At 43.3% G+C, this 25027-nt stretch overlaps 1 protein-coding gene across 2 annotated transcripts in view; it reads right to left on the bottom strand.

Moving 5' to 3' along the window:
- Positions 1–25027, bottom strand: part of puf60a (poly-U binding splicing factor a) — an 82767-nt gene that overhangs the window by 23266 nt on the left and 34474 nt on the right. For both annotated transcript variants that reach the window (XM_024403974.2, XM_024403975.2), the window contains exons 6-8: positions 22244–22336; positions 21943–22156; positions 568–758 (exon numbers count right to left, since the gene is read on the bottom strand). In XM_024403974.2, the coding sequence (XP_024259742.1) occupies positions 568–758; positions 21943–22156; positions 22244–22336 (498 nt within the window). The remainder of the gene's footprint in view (positions 1–567; positions 759–21942; positions 22157–22243; positions 22337–25027) is intronic.

Genomic DNA, 25027 nt, shown 5'->3' with positions numbered 1-25027 from the left:
TTTCTGTCCATTGCTTTGTCACTACTCCGTTAGAGATGATCAGCTTGAGCTAAGTAAGGTGCAGAGTCACTGATCTACAAACAGTATTCCCTGCCAAATAATAGGTTTTGTGCAATTCAGAGCTACGCCTCCCCTGATTTAGGCAATTCCCCCACTGAACACACACATGCACAACCAGACATTGATTGATTGGATACCGCTTGTGTCAATGAAAGACAATTTCCTCTGATTTTCTACCTGCAGCAACACAAGTTGATAATGCTGGATATACCAGTAAAATCAAAGTGCCTCAAAAAAGTACCTAAAATGCATGGCCCTAGTTATGTTTTGCCTGTGTTTGTTTCCAAAAATGTCAAACTGTCACCCTGTCAGTTTAATATTTCATATACACAAATGACAGCTAGTATTAATTGGGACTTACTGAGTCTGGCTTTATGAAACAATACATAATAAAAAGAATATATCAGAGCTTGAATTGAAATTGAATCTCTTGAGCCGAAGTAAATTCAACTGACCCCAACAGTGGAAAATAGTGTCTACTAAAATGAGGGCACAGACAGTACTGACCTGGGCAGTGATTTTGGCTGTGGCAGCTGCAGCCGCCACAGCTGCAGCAGGGGGGAGTCCGCCAGGTGTGGTCGGAGTGAGCAGGGGCATGGGGGGGGTGACCGCTTTGCCCACACGCAGGTATTGACCCCCTAGGTCAAAGAGATTCATGGAGGAAACTGCATCCTGGGAGGACTGAGCCTTGTCGTACTCTAACGGGTGGCAGATGGGAAACCAAAGAGATTCAATTAGGGCTGGAACAATTACATATAACTGTGTAACCAACTGTTATGGATGAATTACCGCCATGAAAATAAAATAACCGTCATTACTGTAAAAAAAAAATCAAAAATGGCTGAAGACGGGATGGTTGGGAATTTGTGCGTTTGAGTCTGTTTCTGCTGTAACATGGACTCTACACGATGATGAAACTTTGTTGCTCCTTGCTAAAACAAGAAAGGTGTTGTAGTAAACAAGTCTTTGGTTGCCTAGGCAATGCCCCCCTTACTGCAGCAGCAGCACATGAAGAGGAGAAAATGTGCGGTGAATTCCATGACTGTAACAGCCCTAGATTCAATACCTGATTGTCTTATTTGGGAGGCATGTTTAACAGATGCATAATATAGTACTGGCATGAATATTATTATAACATAATTGCTATTACCTGATTATCACCCAAAGTTATGATACCTGCACCATTAAGGGGTTCGTTAAAGAGCAAACCCCAATGTGGTAATGCATACGAGTGCCGTAGCCAACTGCAAAATGCACAACACATTGTATTACTGTCGGTCACACCATAGCCATCCCATCCCGGACAGAACATTAACTAAACTCAGCAAAAGAAGAAACGTCCTCCCACTGTCAACTGCGTTTATTTTCAGCAAACTTAACATGTGCAAATATTTGTATGAACATAACAAGATTCAACAACTGAGAGATAAACTGAACAAGTTCCACAGACATGTGACTAACAGAAATTGAATAATGTGTCCCTGAACAAAGGTCCGTATCAGTCCGTATCTGGTGTGGCCACCAGCATGGTGGACTGCAGTGCATCTCCTCCTCATGGACTGCACCAGATTTGCGAGTTCTTGCTGTGAGATGTTATCCCACTCTTCCACCAAGGCACCTGCAAGTTCCCAGACATTTTCTGGGGGGCCCTAGCCCTTTTTTATTTCACCTTTATTTAACCAGGTAGGCTAGTTGACAACAAGTTCTCATTTGCAACTGCGACCTGGCCAAGATAAAGCAAAGCAGTGTGACACAGACAACAGAGTTACACATGAAGTAAATAAACAAGCCAATAACACAATAAACAAATCAATGACACAGTAGAAAATAGAAAGTCTATATACAGTGTATGCAAAAGGTATGAGGAGGTAGGCAATAATAGGCCATAGGAGTGAATAGTTACAATTTAGAAGATTAACACTGGAGTGATAAATGAGCAGATGATGATGTGCAAGTAGAGATACTGGAGTAGAGATACTACTGTGCAAAAGAGCAGAAAAGTAAATAAAATAGAAACAGTATGGGGATGAGGTAGATAGATTGGGTGGGCTATTTACAGATGGACTATGTACAGCTGCAGCGATCGGTTAGCTGCTTCTTGCGTCGAGCCATCCCGGATCCGGGATCGTGAATACAGCCTCAAGCTCATTACCATAACGCAACGTTAACTATTCATGAAAATTGCAAATGAAATGAAATTAATATGCTAGCTCTCAAGCTTAGCCTTTTGTTAACAACACTGTCATCTTAGATTTTCAAAATATGCTTCTCAACCATAGCAAAACAAGCATTTGTGTAACAGCTAGCGCAGCTAGCGTAGCATTTAGCGTAGCATTTAGCGTTAGCATCAGCAGGCAACATTTTCACAAAAACCAGAAAATCATTCAAATAAAATCATTACCTTTGAAGAACTTCAGATGTTTTCAATGAGGAGACTCTCAGTTAGATAGCAAATGCTCAGTTTTTCCTGAAAGATTATTTGTTTAGGAGAAATTGCTGTTTGGTGCGTCACGTTTGGCTACCAAAAAAAAAAGAAAATTCAGTCTTCAAAACGCCAAACTTTTTTCCAAATTAACTCCATAATATCGACTGAAACATGGTAAACGTTGTTTAGAATCAATCCTCAAGCTGTTTTTCACATATCTCTTCATGATATATCGTTCGTTGAAAGCCTCCTCTCTCCTCTCAATCACTGGATGACTGCGTGCAACTTGTAGATTACGCACCAATTTAGACAAAGGACACTGGGCGGACCCCTGGTAAATGTAGTCTCTTATGGCCAATCTTCCAATGATATGCCTACAAATACGTCACAATGCTGCAGACACCTTGGAGAAACGATAGAAAGGCCAGGCTCATTCCTGGCGCATTCACAGCCATATAAGGAGACAATGGGAAACAGAGCTTCAAAAATTCTGCCCATTTCCTGGTTGAAGTTTCATCTTGGTTTTGCCTTGTAGCCTGAGTTCTGTGGCACTCACAGATAATATCTTTGCAGTTTTGGAAACCTTAGAGTGTTTTCTTTCCAAAGCTGCCAATTATATGCATAGTCGAGCATCTTTTCGTGACAAAATATTGCGCTTAAAACGGGCACGTTTTTTTATCCATAAATTAAAAGAGCGCCCCCTATATCCAAGAACTTAAGTTGGTGAGGGAAATAAGTCTCCAACTTCAGCGATTTTTGCAATTCGTTCCAGTCACTGGCAGCAGAGAACTGGAAGGAAAGGCAGCCAAATGAGGTGTTGGCTTTGGGGATGATCAGTGAGATATACCTGCTGGAATGTGTGCTAGGGGTGGGTGTTGTTATCGTGACCAGTGAACTGAGATAAGGCGGAGCTTTACCTAGCATAGACTTATAGATGACCTGGAACCAGTGGGTCTGGCGATGAGCCTCCACCCTCCGATCCAACAGGTCCCAGACGTGCTCAATGGCCATGGCAGAACACTGACATTCCTGTCTTGCAGGAAATCATGCACAGAACGAGCATTGTGGCTGGTGGCATTGTCATGCTGGAGGGTCATGTCAGGATGAGCCTGCAGGAAGGGTACCACATGAGGGAGGATGATGTCTTCCCTGTATTGCAGTGTTGAGATTGCCTGCAATAGCAACAAGCTCAGTCCGATGACGCTGTGACAACGGCCCAGACCATGACGGATCCTCCACCTCCAAATCGATCCCGCTCCAGAGTACAGGCCTCGGTGTAACGCACATTCCTTCAATGATAAACATGAATCCGACCATCACCCCTGGTGAGACAAAACCGTGACTCGTCCGTGAAGAGCACTTTCTGCCAGTCCTGTGTGGTCCAGCGACGGTGGGTTTGTGCCGATAGGAGACGTCGTTGTCGTTGCCGGTGATGTTTGGTGAGGACCTGCCTTACAACAGGCCTACAAGCCCTCAGTCCAGCCTCTCTCAGCCTATTGCGGACAGTCTGAGCACCGATGGAGGGATGCATTCCTGGTGTAACTCGGGCAGTTGTTGTTGCCATCCTATACCTGTCCCGCAGGTGTGATGTTCGTGCAGCTGTTGTTATACGGGGTCTGTCACTGCGACGACGATCAGCTGTCCGTCCGGTCTCCCTGTAGCGCTGTCTTATGCGTCTCACAGTACGGACATTGTAATTTATTGCCCTGGCCACATCTGCAGTCCTCATGCCTCCTTGCAGCATGCCTAAGGCACGTTCACGCAGATGAGCAGGGACGCTGGGCATCTTTCTTTTGCTGTTTTTCAGAGTCAGTAGAAAGGCCTTTTTAGTGTCCTAAGTTTTCATAACTTTGACCTTAATTGCCATGCCGTCTGTAAACTGTTAGTGTCTTAACGACTGTTCCACAGGTGCATATTCATTATTTGTTTATGTTCATTGAACAAGCATGGGAAACCGTGTTTAACCTCTTTACAATGAAGATCTGTGAATTTATTTGGATTTTTACTAATTATCTTTGAAAAACAGGGTCCTGAAAAAGGTACGTTTCTTTTTTTGCTGAGTTTATTAATCCACTATTGTAACTGTTAAAAGCTCAAATACTTCCAAAACCCACATTTTACCATTTCACACTACCCCCATCTATTAATATTGTGTAGAATACAGCGCTAATGCTAACTGTTGGCAGTTGGTCAAGCTTAGCTAGCTAGCTGAATGGAACTGTTTTGATTTGAATGCCACAACACCGGAGAAGCCTGAAGTGAGAAGACTGCCCGAATGGAAATGACTTGAAATAGTGAAGATTTTCTACTCTAGGCCTTTGCGCCATTGGTGGCATCACCCAAGTGGGTGCTACACAAATATTAGTGGAAGAGTAGCTAGCTATCTACAAAGCCCAATGCACGGAGTTGCTGAGAATGTTGGGGACAGCTATGTGTACTGCTGACCTACCAGTCTCTGACTTTTAGATTAACTGTCTTCAAAGTAATGACTCGGGACGTCAGGTTTGATATGAAAGCTTCTTTTGGTAATAATACTTGTTCACGTTACATTTAACAACTTTAGATTCTACAGAGCAATGCAGGTAAGATGCTATCGGAAAGACAGCTTAATCACCTTGCACCTGCACATAATTGGCGCGTTCTCTCTCTCATTCCTGTCGCAAGGCATTCTGGAACTTGCAGTCAAAAGCGTAATTCAATACTAACCAATACAATTACATATGTAAATAACTGTAAAGAAATATCTTTAGATACAGCTCCATGAATTAACTTAAACATTAACTCTGTAACACATTAAAGTTACAACATCCTCCCCCCCGATGAACAACTGTGTTCATCTAGATCTCTTGGCAGTATATCAACTGAATAGGTCTCCTCAACAAAGTCCCTGAAGCAGTACGAACTGAACATGATCTAACTAAGCCATCTCGGCCTGGAAACAGTTCCTCAATCTTTCCTAGTTTCCAGGTTTGTCTGGGTGTGTTATCTTCTCCAATGAGTACAACGTCACCCGCTTTCAGTGGGGTGGGCTGTGGTGTGTCACAGCGGTGTGCTGACTTTAGATCCAGCAAGTAGTCTCTTCGCCAACTGTTGCAGAAACTGGTCACAAGTCTCTGCCTGTACTTCCATCTGCGTGTCATTTCCCCCTTGTTTAACGTTGGGTGCTGAGTGTCAGCTGGAAATGGCTTTGGAGGCAAAGAGGTTAGTCTTTTACCCACCAGGAAGTGTGCTGGGGTCAGGGGTTGTGGTTCATCCACCTCATTGTGCACGAAGGTCAGAGGCCTAGAATTTCGGATAGCTTCAACCTCTGTCAGGACTGTGCACATCTCTTCAAAATTAAGTGAAGCTCTTCCAAGAACCTTTTTGCAGGCATGTTTTTACTGACCTGACGAGTCTTTCCCAGAATCCTCCCCACCAGGCTGCTCGCTCTGCGATGAACCTCCAGGTGATGCCCCTTTCTGAGAAGAACGCCAAGAGTTGGGGCTCTTCGATTGCCTTCCACAGCTCTTTCAAGTCCTGATCAGCTCTCTTGAACATTTTTGCATTGTCTGAGTAGATTACCTTGCATAATCCTCTCCTTGAGATGAATCTTTTTAGCGCTAACAGGAATGTCTCTGTTGACTGATCTGAGACCAGTTCCAAATGCACTGCTCTGGTTACAGCACAAGTGAACAGTGCAATGTATGACTTCTTCACAGAACCATTTTCTTTCACATAGAGCGGTCCTGCAAAATCCACACCTGTGACTTCGAATGGTGGGGATTCAGTTATTAAGTCTTTTGGTAAAGGCGCAGTGACCTGCTGTCCGGCCCTTGCCTTGAATCTCTTGCACACTATACATCTTGCCACTGTGCTCTTGACTAGCTGCCTAGCACTCAAGATCCAGTATCGCTCTCTGATTTGTACTAGAGTGTCTCTTGCTCCAGAATGCATCACCTTCTCATGGTGGTACTGTATCAGCATTTCTGAGTATCTGGACTTATTGGGCAGAAACCATGGGTGCTGCTCTCTGAATGTGAAGTTGGACGGTTGCAGTCTTCCTCCTACACTGAGTAGTTTGTGTTCGTCCAGGAAAGGTTTCAGTTCTATGATTTTACAGTCATTGTTTAGGCTATTTCCTGCCGTCAGTAGTTTGATCTCCTGTCCAAAACTATATTGTTGTGTTACCTTAATCCAGTACTTTTCTGCATCGAACAGTTCGTCAGCAGTCAGTTCACCTTGCATCTTTATGATTGTACGAGCATTGGCTATGAATCTCTTTATCCAGGCGGTGACTCTGAACACTCTTTTCAGTTTGCTGTACCTTTCAAACTCCAACACAGGTTCAGTGCTGTCTGTTCTGTTTGCTGCGAGTTGTACAGTAACCTGGCAACTGGACTTCAGTTCTATATTCACCTCTTCCGGAACCTTGTTATCATCAGTCTCTTCGGACTGATTGGGTGATGTCAGAATTCTGGGTCCATTCCACCATAGCTCGCTCTGTGTCAAGTTTCGAACAGTTTGTCCTATTGTAGGGAGGTCAGCTGGATTAGTTTTCCCTTCAATATGTGACCATGACTCTGGATTGGTCAAGGACTGGATCTCCGTCACTCTGTTCGCAACAAACTGTTTCCATTTCTGAGCTGAGCTGCAAATCCAATGCAGCACGATCATGGTGTGGTTATTCTGTGGCCGCATGTCTGTTCTGTACCACCTTGGTATGGTGAGCTGGTGTAACTGGGGTAGTTCTGAACACCACTGTTGCCATTCTCGTGTCAGATAAGGTGGGAATTCTTCGTCCCAGCTGAGTCCCCTTTCCCACATTTCCTGGAACATGCACTTGATCCTGATGGTGAAGGGAGTTAAGAAACCAAGAGGGTCGAAGACACGTGCAGACGACTGCAGAACACTTCTCTTTGTGTTTTCCTTTTGCTTTAGAATGCTCAGTAGCGGCCTGAGGCCAAACACAAATTCATCCGTTTCCGGCCTCCATACTAAACCTAAAACCTTCTGCACTAATCCTTGTGTTTCTAGCGTCAACGGGTGGTTAGTTGTCGTACTCTCCTCCCATTTTGTTTTCAATTCAGGAGAATTGGTCATCCATTTGCAGAGGTCCATGCCTGCAATCGACAGCATTCGCTTTGCAGTTGTTGTCACAAGGTAAGCCTCTTCAACATTGCGTGAACTTGCAATGAAGTCATCTACATAGAGTGACTCTCTCAGTATCTCTACAACTTCTGGTTGTTCTGTTTCATATTGTTTCAGGTGCTTCCTGATTGTAGCTGCCAGCAAAAATAGACTTGGGGAAGCTCCAAATACCACTCTTTTCATCCTCAGCACACGCAGCTCCTCTTCATTTTCTCCCCTTGGTGGGCCTGTGAGCCATAGAAATCTCACGGCATCTCTGTCTCTCTCTGCTAGGGATATCTGCAGGAAAGCTTTCTTGATGTCTGCCATGAATGCGATCTCATGTAGTCTGAACTTTATCAGAACGCTGAGCAGATCCGGATTATTCAGGTTCGGTCCTGTGAGTAGACAGTCATTGAGAGATGGACAGCCATCTTCATGGGACGACGCATCAAACACCACTCTCAGTTTTGTTGTCACCTTATCTTCTCGGAGTACTGCATGGTGAGGTAAGTAGTTTTACGTTGTCTGCACTTGATGCGTTGTCCTTGGGCACGTCCTCTGCCATATCTTGTTGTAAGTAGTCCTCTACTACTTCATTGTATCTGCTGTACAACGTCACATCCTTCTTCAGCCTTTTCTTCAGACCTTCAAACCATTTCTTGGCGATTCTATAGTTGTCTTGGAGTTCTGGCATTTCTCATTTCCATGGCAACTCCACATGGTATCGCCCATCTTTGAAGGTGGTTGTTTCCTCTAACCTTTGTAGAGCCTCGTTTTCCTCTGGGTTCTGTGTTTTCTCGCTTAGAATACCCAGCGACTCGTGTGTCTTCATCAAGTGGGATGAACATGCAGGTTGCCTCGGCGACACTTGACATGGACACGGGTCCCTGCACCGACCATCCAAAGGTGCTCTCTAAAGCAACTTAGCGTCTCCGTCAGTCGCTCCACTCTGCCTGATACTATCTGCCAGTAGTAGTCTGCACCTATCAGGACAGAGAGTTCGGGATCATTGTCATCTCCTGGAAAGTCTGCGAGCTGCAGTCCCCTTTTACTGAGCTCATGCTAAATCCGTTCACCAGGAACCTTCATCACAGCTGTGCACACTTGTGGGGTTTCAATTGCCTCTCTCTCTATTCTCTGCTGTTTGTCCCAGACATTCTCCAAGATGACTTTCACTGTGTTGCGTTGGGATGTTGCTGGGGCAGAGGAGCCAAACGTGTGAAGAGGCCTCTTGTCCGATTACTGGTAGCTTCAAGCCCTTCACAAGGTTTTCATGTATGAAGCTTCTCTGACTGCCTCCATCTATAAGCAACGATTTATCTTCCTGCCCGATGGGCCTTCTACCCATGCCTTTGCTGTTTGAAGCAACACAGTGTTCTGTCCATCCTCACTGAAAGGGGAAAAACTGAGGAAACTACAGCATCTACAGAAACAGTAGGGGGTTGCACCTCACTGCTCTTACTGGTACACACAGCAATGTGATGTCTGCTTCCACATGTTGCACATGACACATCTTTGACCTTACAGAATTTTGCTATGTGTCTCTGTCCTAAACATACAAAGCATCTTCCCATGTTCTTTAGTTTTTCTTTGCGTGTAGCAATATTGTAGTCAGTGCAGTTTTCTGATTTGTGGTCTGCACTGTCACAAAATAGACAGTTTTGTTCCTTCTGGCTGGCTGTATGCAGTGCTGCAGCAGAGGGCATGTTGGGTCTTTTTGTTTTCATTTCATTGGAGAAGCATGACTTGTTCCGTGGTTTGCTCTCTTTCTGTTGGTTGCATGATCTTGTCATTTGTAGCGCTCTCTCCCTGCTCTGAACCTCTTTCTGTAGGAAACTGATAATCTCAGACACTTTCCATTCATCATCTACTCCCCTCTGACGACTATAGTCAAGAGCCATGTCCTCTGGAATCATCTGTAGTAAGATTGGGCATAGTAGGCTTCCATAGGTTTCTGACACTACACCCAGTGATTCCAGGCTCCTAATCTGAATTTCACATTCATCATATAGCTGCTTCAATGCATTTAGATCAGAGGATTTCTTCACAGGTATGAGATTCAGCAGCTTTGACATATGAGCACTAATCACAAGATCTTTCCTTCCAAATCTGCTCTTGAGTAGAGCGATTGCATCATCATAGTTACTGTCTGTTAACATCAGTCCTGCTACTGCCTTTACAGCTGGTCCAGTGAGATATGTTTTCAGACAGATAAACTTCTCTTTATTACGCAGTGAATCATTGTTGTGAATAGCAGTCTCATACTGGCTCCAAAACTCCTGCCACATACTGACATCTCCATAGAATTTCTCAATAATCAACTTTGGTAGCCTTACTGATTGTCTCTGTGATCTGTTTGAGTTAGCGTCACTCACCCGTGCTGGTAGTGGATTGACGTCCTGTTTCTTCGTTATCACTCGTTGTGCACGGCTCTTCAGCATGATAATGCGCTCTTTGTAATCCTCCGTGCATGCAATCTCTGCCTCCAATCCAATGGCGTTAACTGTTCAATTCCACGATCAAGTTCAAACAAACTGTCCTCCTTAGTTGATAACAATTCCAACAATGTACTCAAGTGATCGGTATCCGGATTTGACTTGGATATTTCCACGTCAATCTGATTCAAAATCCGTGTTGTTGCGCCTCGAATGGTACCCCGCTTTTGAATGGTACCCCGCTCATGCCGACGTTCCTCCTCAGCCATTTCAGCCACTTCTTCGTCGCAGCTCATCTCCCGGGTTTCGGCACCAAATTTTAGATTAACTGTCTTCAAAGTAATGACTCGGGACGTCGGGTTTGATATGAAAGCTTCTTTTAGTAATAATACTTGTTCACGTTACACTGACCAGCTATTCCCCTTGGCTGGGATCGAGATGCTCCCCTCCTCCAGACCATCGATACATTCTCCACTAAAACCATCCAAAATACTTCAACAACTGCCTGATGACTTAAATTTCTTAATAAACCTGTATCACATTTATTGATTTATATTGGTTTTCTAGAATTTTCTGTTGTATACACAACTGAACTTGTAGCTGCCATGTACAGGCCATTCGGAAAGTATTCAGACTCAGTGACTTTGCCCACAATTTGTTCCATTACAGACTTATTCTAATATGGATTAAATTGTATGTTTTCCCTTATCAATCTTCGCACAATACCCCATAATGACAAAGCAAGTTTCCATAATGACAATACAAGTTTATAGAAAATCTTGCAAATTTATTCTGAATAAAAAATTCGCAATAAATGTATTTACTTACAGTAACAATCAAAAAGTTTGGACACACCTACTTATTCAAGAGTTTTTCTTTATTTTTACTGAGGTCTACATTGTAGATTCATCAAAGTTGCCACCCATTGCCATGATGACAGCTTTGCACACTCTTGGCATTCTCTCAACTGGCTTCACCTGGAATGCTTTTCCAACAGTCTTGAAGGAGTTCCCACATATGCGGAGCACTTGTTGGCTGCTTTTCCTTCACTCTGTGGTCCGACTCATCCCAAACCATCTCAATTGTGGAGGCCAGGTCATCTGATGCAGCACTCTCCTTCTTGGTCAAATAGCCCTTACACAGCCTGAAGGTGTGTTGGGTCATTTTCTTGTTGAAAAATAATTGATAGTCCCACTAAACCCAAACCAGATGGGATGGCATATCGCTGCAGAATGCTGTGGTAGCCATGCTGGTTAAGTGTCACTGAATTCAAAATAAATCACAGACAATGTCACCAGCAAAGCACCCCCATACCATCACACCTCCTCCTCCATGCGTCACGGTGGGAACCACACATGCAGAGATCATCCATTCACCTACTCTGCATCTCACAAAGACACGGCAGTTGGAACCAGAAATCACAAATTTGGACTCATCAGACCAAAGGACAGATTTCCACCGGTCTCCTTGCCTTAATGGTGTACTTTAGTAGTGGTTTCTTTGCAGGATTTCAACCACGAAGGCCTTATTCATACGGTCTCCTCTGAACAGTCGATGTTGAAATGTGTCTGTTACTTGAACTCTGTGAAGCAATTTCTGCGGCTAGTAACTCTAATGAACTTATCCTCTGCAGTAGAGGTAACTCTGGGTCTTCCTATCCTGTAGCGGTCCTCATGAGAGCCAGTTTCATCATAACGCTTGATGGTTTTTGCGACTGCATTTGAAGGAACTTTCAAAATTCTTGATATTTTCCAGATTGACTGACCTTCTTGTCTTAAAGTGATGATGGACTGTTGTTTGTCTTTGCTTATTTGAGCTGTTCTTGTCAAAATATGGACTTAGACCTATTTGGTAAAAGACCAACTTCTGTATCCCACCCTACCTTGCCACAACACAAATTATTGGCTCAAACGCTTTAAGGAAATAAATTCCACAAATTAACTCATAACAAGGCACACCTGTTAATTGAAATACATTTCAGGTGACTACCTCATAAAGCTGCTTGAAAGAATACCAAGAGTGTGCAATGCTGTCATCAAGGCAAAGTGTGGCTACTTTGAAGAATCTAAAATATATTTTGATTTGTTTAACACTTCACTGGTGACTACATGTATCCATATGTGTTATTTCAAAGTTTCAATGTCTTCACTGTTATTCTACAATGTAGACAATAGTCGAAATAAAGAAAAACCCTTGAATGAGTAGGTGGGTCCAAACTTTTGACTGATACTGTAAGTATTCAGACCCTTTGATGGGACTCAAAATTGAGCTCAGGTGGATTCTGTTTCCATTAATCATCGTTGAGATGTTTCTACAACTTCATTGGAGTGCACCAGTGGTATATTCAATTGATTGGACATGATTTGGAAAGGCACACACGTGCCTATATAAGGTCCCACAGTTGACAGTGGATGTCAGAGCAAAAACCAACCCATGAAGTCGAAGGAATTGTCCGTAGAGCGCCGAGACAGGATTGTGTTGAGACACAGATCTGGGGAAGGGTACCAACAAATGTATGGAAGCAGCATTGAAAGTCCCCAAGAACACAGTAGCCTCCATCCTTCTTAAATGGAATAAGTGTGGAACCCCCAAGACTTTTCCTAGAACTGGCCGCCCAGCCAAACTGAGCAAATGGGGGAGATGGGCCTTGGACAGGGAGGTAACCAAGAACGCGATGGTCACTCTGACAGAGCTCCAGAGAGCCACTCCTCATTAAAAAGCAAAATGACAGCCCACTTGGACTTTGCCAAAAGGCACCCAAAGGACTATCAGAACATGAGAAACAAGATTGAACTCTTTGCCCTGAAAGCCAAGAGTCACGTCTCTGAGGAAACTGGCACTACGGTGGAGCATGGTGGTGGCAACATCATGCTGTGGGGATGTTTTTTTTGCATCGGAGACCAGGAGATTAGTCAGGAAAGATAAACGGAGCACAGTACAGAGAGATCTGCTTCACGCAAGATGGCGCCGACAGAGAGTCCTTTGGAAACTATGCAGTATATTTTTTTTATGTATTACTTCTTACATTGTTTTAAGTGTTATTACATACAGACGGGAATAACTATTGGATATAAGAGCAACGTCAACTTACACATTTTACGACCAGGAACATGACTTTTCCGAAGCGGACCCTTTGTTCGGACCACCACCCAGGACATTGGATCTAATCCCAGAGGCCAACCCAAAACAACGTCGCCGCAGGAGAGGTAGACGGAGCGGCCTCCTGGTCAGGCTTCGAAGGCATACACACCACCCACCGCTTCCGAACATATTACTCGCCAATGTCTATTCTCTAGACAACAAGGTGGATGAAATTAGGGCAAGGGTTGCCTTCCAGAGAGACATCAGAGATTGTAACATTCTCTGTTTCACGGAAACATGGCTCTCTCGGGATATGTTGTAGGAGTCATTACAGCCACCCAGGTTTCTTCATGTGTAGCGGCGAAAGAAAGAAACATCTCTCTGGTAAGAAGGGCGGGGGTGTGTGATTCATGATTAATAACTCATGGTGTAATCATAACAACATACAGGAACTCAAGTCCTTTTGTTCACCTGACCTAGAATTACTTAAAATCAAATGCCGACCACATTATCTCCCAAGAGAATTCTCTTTGATTACAGTCACATCTGTGTATATCCCCCCCAGCAGATACCGCGACGGCCCTCAAGGAACTTCACTGGACTCTATGCAAACTAGAAACCAAATATCCTGAGGCTGCATTTATTGTAGCTGGGGATTTTAACAATGCTAATTTCAGAACAAGGCTACCTAAATTCTACCAGCACATTGACTATAGCACATTGACTGTAGGACCGCAGGCAATACACTGGAACACTGCTACTCTAACTTCCACGATACATACAAGGCCCTACCCCGCCCTCCCTTCGGCAAATCCGACCATGACTCCATCTTGCTCCTACCGTCGTATAGGCAGAAGCTCAAACAGGATTTACCTGTGACTAGAACCATTCAACGCTGGTCTGACCAAATGGAATCCACTCTTCAAGATTGTTTCGATCACGCGGACTGGGAAATGTTCTGGGAAGCCTCAGAGAATAACATTGATTTTTATGCTGACTCGGTGAGTGACTTTATAAGGAAGTGCATTGGAGATGCTGTACCCACTGTGACTACTAAAACCTACACTAACCAGACACCATGGATAGATGGCGGCATTCGGGGAAAACTGAAAGTGCGAACCACCGCAATCAACCATGGAAAGATGTCGGGGAATATGGTCAAATATAAACAGTGTACAGTGGTTCCTCCTTTAAAAGTTGCGTCATACTGCGGCACACCTTGCGGGCTGCTGCAGCATTCTGTGGCACGTCATTTAATTCAGAGCCATTTTTTTCTGTTATTGCTAGTTTGACCACCAGAGGGCATCTTTGAGAAGCATTTGATAGTATTCCGTTTTGGCATTACCAGAGAATTTAAAACTTTTTTGTAATAACATAGTATATGGGATTTGATTTTAAGAAATTTGGCTTTATTAATTTGATTAATATTATGGTGTTTCTATTCATTGAAAAATGAAAAACGAAACCCTATGGCGCTGTACAATGTGACGGTCGGGAGTAGGCTACAGGATTCGAAGATTCTAAATTGTTTGCCTTCATTAAAAAACTTTGTTCCAATATTTCTGTAAATCAGTGATATTTATTCCCATAGTATGTTATGGATCTATATCTAAATCAACATTTGCATTTTGAAAGTGGATTTTTTAACATTATTTTATTATATAAAATCCTGGAATGAGTAGGTGTGTCCAAACTTTTGACAAGGTACTTGCTGGAACGGAAAATGACGGTCGGCAGTACAATACTGGGCTATTTACGAGGAAGGAGTAGGCTGTCCTTGTAAATTAGAATTTGTTCTTAACCGATTTGCCTAGTTAAATAAAGGTTACACTAAGAGCATAACATTTCTGCACCCTAATTTTCTAATTCTTGTCTAACCGATACTCAAATGGAGATTAAGTGAAAATAAAAATCTCACTGATTTATCAAGACCAGTCCCCATGCTTGTCTAAGAGTAGCACGAAACAGTGCTGAAATAGTTGTAGGCTTTTGCTTCTAACTTTTATATGCTCTTTAAATAAATAAGACTTACACCATTTTTACTCAACACTAGTAAGACTCATTTCGCCTATAGTAGGCCTACAGTATATCGAAAATATTTTTTTTCAATGACGTGGCTCTCCACCAATAATTACATTGAGGATTGGAGGCCTCTAAATTAATATCTAAGGAGCATTTTCCGCTAGGATTTGTGAGAATATCTAAGGGGCTTTAATATAATTCTAAATGAATTAATAATAAATTGCTTTGTTTAAAAAGTAACAGTATTTTGGAGATTTAGTTTTCATTTAACGTAGAGTGAGCGAGAAAAAGGCTATTCTTGAACATGGTGTGAGACATTCTCACTAATTTGTAAATAAAGTTATTTAAAATTATTTCTGGAGAAACCTAACTTGATTATTTAGCAGACATCACATGCTTATATTCAGTCAACAAATATCTTAAGAATATCATGGAATATTTGAACATTTTTGTTTCTCCATGCTTGTCACAGAGCAGCGAAAACGGTGCTGCAATAGACAGCCACAGCTGGAAGGCTATGCATTCTGTGCCCACTCTCTTCGGTTACACATCCTTCTAATAGCAGTGCAGCATAACGGTCCGAGCGGCCCATGCTGTGCCTGGTGAGCAGTTGGTCAAGTTCTGTTGTCAGAAGAGTAATGGAAATGTCAGTGTGAACCGAAGACCTGACGAACCCGCCACGTATGTTGACTCTGCCTGTCAGAGGTGGAGTTCCAGAGCTATTTATTTACACATACATACACACACAATATATATATATATATATATACACACTGCTCAAAAAAATAAAGGAACACTTAAACAACACAATGTAACTCCAAATCAATCACACTTCTCTGAAATCAAACTGTCCACTTAGGAAGCAACACTGATTGACAATACATTTCACATGCTGTTGTGCAAATGGAATAGACAACAGGTGGAAATTATAGGCAATTAGCAAGACACCCCCAAAAAAGGAGTGGTTCTGCAGGTGGTGACCACAGACCACTTCTCAGTTCCTGTTTCCTGGCTGATGTTTTGGTCACTTTTGAATGCTGGCAGTGCTTTCACGCTAGTGGTAGCATGAGACGGAGTCTACAACCCACACAAGTGGCTCAGGTAGTGCAGCTCATCCAGGATGGGACATCAATGCGAGCTGTGGCAAGAAGGTTTGCCGTGTCTGTCAGCGTAGTGTCCAGAGCATGGAGGCGCTATCAGGAGACAGGCCAGTACATCAGGAGACGTGGAGGAGGCCGTAGGAGGGCAACAACCCAGCAGCAGGACCGCTACCTCCACCTTTGTGCAAGGAAGAGCAGGAGGAGCGCTGCCAGAGCCCTGCAAAATGACCTCCAGCAGGCCACAAATGTGCATGTGTCTGCTCAAACGGTCAGAAACAGACTCCATGAGGGTGGTATGAGGGCCCGACGTCCACAGGTGGGGGTTGTGCTTACAGCCCAACACCGTGCAGGAGGTTTGGCATTTGCCAGAGAACACCAAGATTGGCAAATTCGCCACTGGCGCCCTGTGCTCTTCACAGATGAAAGCAGGTTCACACTGAGCACGTGACAGACGTGACAGTCTGGAGACGCCGTGGAGAACGTTCTGCTGCCTGCAACATCCTCCAGCATGACCGGTTTGGCAGTGGGTCAGTCATGGTGTGGGGTGGCATTTCTTTGGGGGCCGCACAGCCCTCCATGTGCTCGCCAGAGGTAGCCTGACTGCCATTAGGTACCGAGATGAGATCCTCAGACCCCTTGTGAGACCATATGCTGGTGCAGTTGGCCCTGGGTTCCTCCTAATGCAAGACAATGCTAGACCTCATGTGGCTGGAGTGTGTCAGCAGTTCCTGCAAGAGGAAGGCATTGATGCTATGGACTGACCGCCCGTTCCCCAGACCTGAATCCAATTGAGCACATCTGGGATATCATGTCTCGCTCCATCCACCACAGACTGTCCAGGAGTTGGCGGATGCTTTAGTCCAGGTCTGGGAGGAGATCCCTCAGGAGACCATCCGCCACCTCATCAGGAGCATGCCCAGGCGTTGTAGGGAGGTCATACAGGCACACTACTGAGCCTCATTTTGACTTGTTATAAGGACATTACATCAAAGTTGGATCAGCCTATAGTGTGGTTTTCCACTTTAATTTTGAGTGACTCCAAATCCAGACCTCCATGGGTTGATAAATTTGATTTCCATTGATCATTTTTGTGTAATTTTGTTGTCAGCACATTGAACTATGTAAAGAAAAAAGTATTTTATAAGAATATTTCATTCATTCAGATCTAGGATGTGTTATTTTAGTTATTTAGTCAGCCACCAATTGTGCAAGTTCTCCCACTTAAAAAGATGAGGCCTGTAATTTTCATCATAGGTACACTTCAACTACGACAGAAAAAAATTGGAAAAAAAATCCAGAAAATCACATTGTAGGATTTATTATTAATTTATTTGCAAATGATGGTGGAAAATAAGTATTTGGTCACCTACAAACAAGCAAGATTTCTGGCTCTCACAGACCTATAACTTCTTCTTTAAGAGGCTCCTCTGTCCTCCACTCATTACCTGTATTAATGGCACCTGTTTGAACTTGTTATCAGTATAAAAGACACCTGTCCACAACCTCAAACAGTCACACTCCAAACTCCATTATGGCCAAGACCAAAGAGCTGTCAAAGGACACCAGAAACAAAATTGTAGACCTGCACCAGGCTGGGAAGACTGAATCTGCAATAGGTAAGCAGCTTGGTTTGAAGAAATCTACTGTGGGAGCAATTATTAGGAAATGGAAGACATACAAGACCACTGATAATCTCCCTCGATTCACCCCGTGGGGTCAAAATGATCACAAGAACGGTGAGCAAAAATCCCAGAACCACACGGGGTGATCTAGTGAATGACCTGCAGAGAGCTGGGACCAAGTAACAAAGCCTACCATCAGTAACACACTACGCCGCCAGGGACTCAAATCCTGCAGTACCAGACGTGTCCCCCTGCTTAAGCCAGTACATGTCCAGGCCCGTCTGAAGTTTGCTAGAGAGCATTTGGATGATCCAGAAGAAGATTGGGAGAATGTCATATGGTCAGATGAAACCAAAATAGAACTCTTTGGTAAAAACTCAACTCGTCGTGTTTGGAGGACAAAGAATGCTGAGTTGCATCCAAAGAACACCATACCTACTGTGAAGCATGGGGGTGGAAACATCATGCCTTGGGGCTGTTTTTCTGCAAAGGGACCAGGACGACTGATCCGTGTAAAGGAAAGAATGAATGGGGCCATGTATCGTGAGATTTTGAGTGAAAACCTCCTTCCATCAGCAAGGGCATTGAAGATGAAACGTGGCTGTGTCTTTCAGCATGACAATGATCCCAAACACACCGCCCGGGCAACCAAGGAGTGGCTTTGTAAGAAGCATTTCAAGGTCCTTGAGTGGCCAGTCTCCAGATCTCAACCCCATAGAAAATCTTTGGAGGGAGTTGAAAGTTTGTGTTGCCCAGCAACAGCCCCAAAACATCACTGCTCTAGAGGAGATCTGCATAGAGGAATGGGCCAAAATACCAGCAACAGTGTGTGAAGACTTACAGAAAACGTTTGACCTCTGTCATTGCCAACAAAGGGTATATAACAAAGTATTGAGAAACTTTTGTTATTGACCAAATACTTATGTTCCACCATAATTTGCAAATAAATTCATTAAAAATCCTACAATGTGATTTTCTGGATTTTCTTTTCTCATTTTGTCTGTCATAGTTGAAGTGTACCTATGATGGAAATTACAGGCCTCTCTCATATTTTTAAGTGGGAGAACTTGTACAATTGGTGGCTGACTAAATACTTTTTTGCCCCACTGTAGCTCAAGTTGGGAGGGTTCACACCTAGTTCGGCTATTAGACAATTATTTAGTAAAAAGGTTGACTAGTCTATTGTTCAGCTAATAGCCCATCCTGCTACTCATGTGAAAAACAAATAGTAATACTTTTCCCCTTTCCACATGTTAAAGATTCCAATTGATAAAGTGTTTTAACCACAATCAGACCCATCCCAATTAATATATTTGGGCACAAGTCTATAGCGTACTGGACTTCTGGCTAGATTGTTGAGGGTTCGAAACCTGCTCCCTGCTTGTTTCATTATATTATTACGCTGGTCTAAGACAAATAGCCTGGATTGTTACTCCCATCTCATTCCCCACCCTCTTCCACGCGTCATTCAGCACGCTTGTGGGTGTGCTGGCAGGATGTACTGTTTTTTATTCTGTATATATGAATTACAAATCAGCCTTTACTTAAATAGTTACAATGTGTAATCATTGATGTCCCAGGAGCAGGAGTGGTAAACACTGTTGAAGTGTATAATGAATGAGTTTGATACACCTAGTATTGGATATGGCCAATTTTTTTTGTGCTAAATAGCGATTTTCGTAAATGAACTTTTTGACAAAAAAATATGCACAATTGTTTGTCTCTACATTAACTAACATATTCCTCTCAATTGTGAATGTTTTGCTTGACTCATTATAACTACTTACATCTGCTTCCCCCGTAATGTTTTGTCAGCCATCTTTGCTGAAGTCACCAGGAACGGGTGGCCCGCGTCAAATTCGTCATTGGAACCACTCGATATGATGGCAATATAAAAACCTTGGGACCCAAATGCATAATGAGTGCTCTAACTCCCCCTTGTGGTGGTCTGGAGCAATGAAGCCGGGACGCTGGGTACCACTAAGTCCTGCGGGGTAAACTTGCAACTTTTTAAAGGAGAAACCACTGTAGTTATTCCCTCGGCAAGGCAATCAAACAAGTGAAATCCCTGTAAAGGGACAAAGTAGAGTCGCAATTCAACGGCTCAGACACGAGACGTATGTGGCAGGGTCTACAGGCAATTACACACTGCAAAAAGAAAACCAGCAACATTACGTACACCGACGTCTTGCATCCTGGTCTTTCTGTCAGGCCGCCCCCAGGTGGTGTAGGTAGGAAATAACACCTCCACTTCACTGACCCTCAACGCTGGGTCCTCACAAGGGTGTTTGCTCAGCCCCCTCCTGTACTCTCTGTTCACCCATGACTACGTGGCCATGCACGCCTCCAACTCAATCATCAAGTTTGCAGACGACACAACAGTAGTGGGCTTGATTACCAACATCGATGAGACGGAGGAGGTGAGGGCCCTCGGAGTGTGGTGTCAGGAAAACAAGCTCTCACTCCACGTCAACAAAACAAAGGAGATGATTGTGGACATCAGGAAACAGCAAAGGTAGCACCCCCCTATCCACATCGACGGGACAGTAGTGGAGAAGGTGGAAAGTTTTAAGTTCCTTGGCGTACACATCACAGACAAACTGGAATGATCCACACACAGACAGAGTCGTGAAGAATGCGCAACAGCGCCTCTTCAACCTCAGGAGGCTGAAGAAATTTGGCCTGTCACCAAAAACCTTCACAAACTTTTACAGACGCTCAATTGAGAGCATCCTGACAGGCTCAATCACCGCCTGGTACGGCAACTGCCACCGCCCATCAACCGCAAAGCTCTCCAGAGGGTGGTGCGGTCTGTACAACGCATCACCGGGTGCAAACTACCTACACTCCTAGACTCCAAAAGGCACCCGATGTCACAGGAATGCCAAAAAGATCATAAAGGACAACAACCACCCGAGCCACTGCCTGTTCACCCCGCTATCATCCAGAATGCGAGGTCAGTACAGGTGCATCAAAGCTGGGACCGAGAGACTGAAGAACAGCTTCAATCTCAAGGCCATACAGCCATCACTATAACACAGAGAGGCTGCTGCCTACATAGACTCAAATCATTGGCCACTTTAAATAATGCCACTTTAATAATGTCTACATATCTTACATTACTCATCTCAAATGTATATAGTGTATTTTATAGCATCTTGCCTATGCTGCTCGGCCATCGCTCATCCATCTATTTATATGTACATATCCTAATACCATCACAATACATTTGTGGGTATAATGTATTTGTTGTGGAATTGTTAGATTACTTGTTAGATATTATTGCACTGTCGGAACTAGAAGCTCAAGCATTTCGCTATTACCATCTGCTAACCATGTGTATGTGACCAATAACATTTGATTTGGATTTAATTTGAGAGATCCTTGATGAAAACCTGCTCCAGGGTGCTCAGAACCTCAGACTGGGGCAAAGGTTAACCTTCCAACAGGACAATGACCCTAAGCACACAGCCAGGACAATGCACGAGTGGCTTCGGGATAAGTCTCTCAATGTCCTTGGGTGGCCCTGCCAGAGCCCGGACTTGAACCCGATCAAACATCTCTGGAGAGACCTGAAAATAGCTGTGCAGTAATGCTCCCCATCCAACCTGACAGAACTTGAGAGGATCTGCAGAGAAGAATGGGTGAAACTCCCCAAATACAGGTGTGCCAAAGCTTGTAGCGTCATACCCAAGAAGACTTAAGGCTGTAATCGCTGCCAGTGGTACTTCAAAGTACTGAGTAAAGAAAGGGTCTGAATACTTATGTAAATGTTTTATCAAATTATTATAATTAAAAAAAAAATACATTTACAAAAATGTTCTAAAAACCTGTTTTTGCTTTATCATTATGGGGAATTGTGTGTAGATTGATGAGCGGAAAAAACTATTTAATCCACTTCAGAATAAAGCTGTAACGTAACAAAATGTGGAAAAGATCAGAGGACCTGAATACTTTCCAAACGCACTGAAATAATACTAAACCAAAAAAATATATATCTTTGTTGATTTAACTGCAATATTTTATTTGTTTCAAGGGGGTTAGTTTGCCACCAATTTAACGTCGCAGTCTGGAGATGTTTTCCTCACCAATAAAGCCGTAGCTCTTGTGTTTCCCTGTAGTGGGGTCTCTCGCTAGAGTGCATGACTTGATCCGGCCGAACGCCTCAAAAACACTCTTGATGTCCTCGTCCGAGAGGTCGGGGTGCACAGACGCCACGTAGATTCGGTTGAAGGCGCGTGCCTCTTCTGCCAGCTGGTCAATGATCGGCTGGGCCTGTCCGATGTTGCTCGGTCGTCCCACCTTAAAGTGTGATGCGTTAAAATAGTGTAGTCATGGCATTGAGCAAAAAAATCTAGTTACTCTTTAAAAATTGACAGCAGAGCTCACCTTAATGTTTCTCCCTCCCAGCATAACGGAGTTCATCTGCTCAAGGGATAGCTGGGCTGCCTCAGGCACCTCATACTCCACAAACGCAAAACCCTGAGGGTCAGGGGAACAACAAAAAAGTCAGGCTTCAACCTGAAGCAGGGAGACTGGTCTTTGCAAAGGGGATTTACCTGTTTGGGAAACAATGGCTATACGCTCTGAAGAAACTTCAGCTAGGACTAAAATACATTTGTTAGGGTTTATTTATTTTAACCTTTTTGGGATAGGGGGCAGCATTTTACTTTTGGATGAATAGCGTGCCCAAAGTGAACTGCCTTCTAGCCTGTCCCAGATGATAATATATGCATAGTATTAGTATTGGACAGAAAACAAGTTTCTAAAACTGTTTGAATGATGTCTGTGAGTATAACAGCACTCATATGGCAGCCGAAAAGTGATGGGAAAGTGGGAAATATGAGGTTTGTAGTTTTTCAAAGCTTGGCCTACCGAATACACAGTGTCTATGGGGTCAAGTTGCACTTCCTAAGGCTTCCACTAGATGTCAACCGCCTTTAGAAACTTGTTTCAGGCTTCTGCTATGAAGGAGGGGGGAATGGGAGCTGAATGAGTCATGGGTCTGGCAGAGTGTCTCAGGCTCGTGACGCGCGCTCCCGGCAGAGTGTCTCAGGCTCGTGACGCGCGCTCTCGACAGAGTTATAGGTCTCGTTCCAGTGCTTTACTTCAGACAATGAAATTCTCCGGTTGGAACCGTATTGATGATTTATGTTAAAAACATCCTAAAGATTGATTCCATACATCGTTTGACTTGTTTCTATGACCTGTAATGGAACTTTTCGAGTTTGTCTGGACGAACAGCTCGCGCATCATGAAGATGGATTACTGGGCTGAACACGCTAACAACAAGTGGCTATTTGGACATTAATGATGGACTTTATGGAACAAATCAGTAATTTATTGTCGAACTGGGATTCCTAGGAGTGCCTTCTGATGAATATCAAAGGTAAGTGAATATTTATAGTGTTATTTCTAACTTCTGTTGACTCTAACATGGCGGATAGTTCTCTGGCTGGATTGGGCTCTCAGCACCGTTCTCAGATTATGCTTTTTCCGTAAAGGTTTTTTAAAATCTGACACAGCGGTTGCATTAAAGAGAAGTCCATCTTTAATTCTGTGAATAACACTTGTATCTTTTATCAATGTTTGAGTATTTCTGCAAAATCACTGGATGTTTTGGAAGCAAAACATTACTGCACGTAACGCGCCAATGTAAACAGATTTTTGGATATAAATATGCACATTATCGAACAAAACATACATGTATTGTGTAACATGATGTCCTATGAGTGTCATGTGATGAAGATCATCAAGGGTTAGTGATTCATTTTATCTATATTTCTGCTTTTTGTGACTCCTATCTTTGGCTGGAAAAATGGCTGTGTTTTTTTTGACTTGGCTATGACCTAACATAATCATATGTTGTGCTTTCGCTGTAAAGCATTTTTGAAATTGGACACGATGGGTAGATTAACAGGAAGTTTCTTTCATTTGCTGTATTGGACTTCTTATTGTGTGAAAGTTACATATTTCAAAAAAATATTTTAGAAATTCATGCCCTGCCTTTTCAGCGGAATGTTGTCAAGGGGTTCCGCTAGCGGAACGCCTACCCTAGAAAGGTTTTAAGAGGTATGGTAGCTGCAACTACCATCAATACTCATGGTTAAAAACTTACTCCTAATTACAAGAGATTGCTTACAATTATATTGCAGTGCAGGATAGTTGCAAAAATATTGATGACTGTAACACACTGCACCAACAACTTAAAAGGGGAATTCCACCGCTTTTCAACCAAATTTACATTATCTCCAGCACAATACCAGTGTCTACATACACAGAGTGTACAAAACATTATGAGCAACTGTTATTGAGAGAATGATCAGATGAAAGCTATGATGTCACTAAGCTTATTGATGTCACTTGTTAAATCCAATTCGATCCGTGTAGATGAAGGGGAGGAGACAGGTTAAAGGATTTTTAAGCCTTGGACTATGTATGTGTGCCATTCAGAGGGTGAATGGGCAAGACAAAATATGGTAGTAGGCGCCAGGCGCACCAGTTTGTGTGTCAAGAACTGCAACGCTGCTAGGTTTTTCATGCTCAACAGTTCCCTGTGTGTAGCAGGAATGGTCCACCACTCAAAGGACATCCAGCCAACTTGACACAACTGTGGGAAGCATCGGCATCAACGTGGGCTAGCATCCCTGTGGAACGCTTGAAACCTTGTGGAGTCCATACCCCGACGAATTGAGGCTCTGCTGAGGGCAAAAGGGTATGCAACTAAATATTAGGAAGGTGGTCCTAATGTTTTGTACACTCGGTGTATGTGAAAATAGCGCATTTCAAGTTTGGTATTAACATTTCTAAAGTTAAAAGGTTCTACCCAATGACACCATCAAAAGTTAAACCATTTTAAAAACAATGATTTTCAAACACTGAGATTCGCGGTGACGTGGGGAGCCAAAAAATATCCTCCCTCAAGGGTTTCCTTTAGACGGTAAGTTCAGATAAAAATAAATAAAAAGACAAATATACATTTGCAAAATAATAATACAAGTAATACTTGACACCCAACGTCATAACACTTTACGACACAGTAATAACAGCTGACATAACTTGTTATAACCTGTTATAATATAATCATAACACTGTCATGATATATTTAGACCTGTTGAGACCTATATTGCGTTATTTTATGGCTGTTATGACACCTAAATAAGTGTCAAAACC

The sequence above is a fragment of the Oncorhynchus tshawytscha genome, linkage group LG10, assembly GCF_018296145.1.
Source record: "Oncorhynchus tshawytscha isolate Ot180627B linkage group LG10, Otsh_v2.0, whole genome shotgun sequence".
Lineage (NCBI taxonomy): Eukaryota > Metazoa > Chordata > Actinopteri > Salmoniformes > Salmonidae > Oncorhynchus > Oncorhynchus tshawytscha.
Note: the sequence above shows the minus strand (reverse complement) of the source record. Positions and strands in the feature narration are given on the sequence as shown.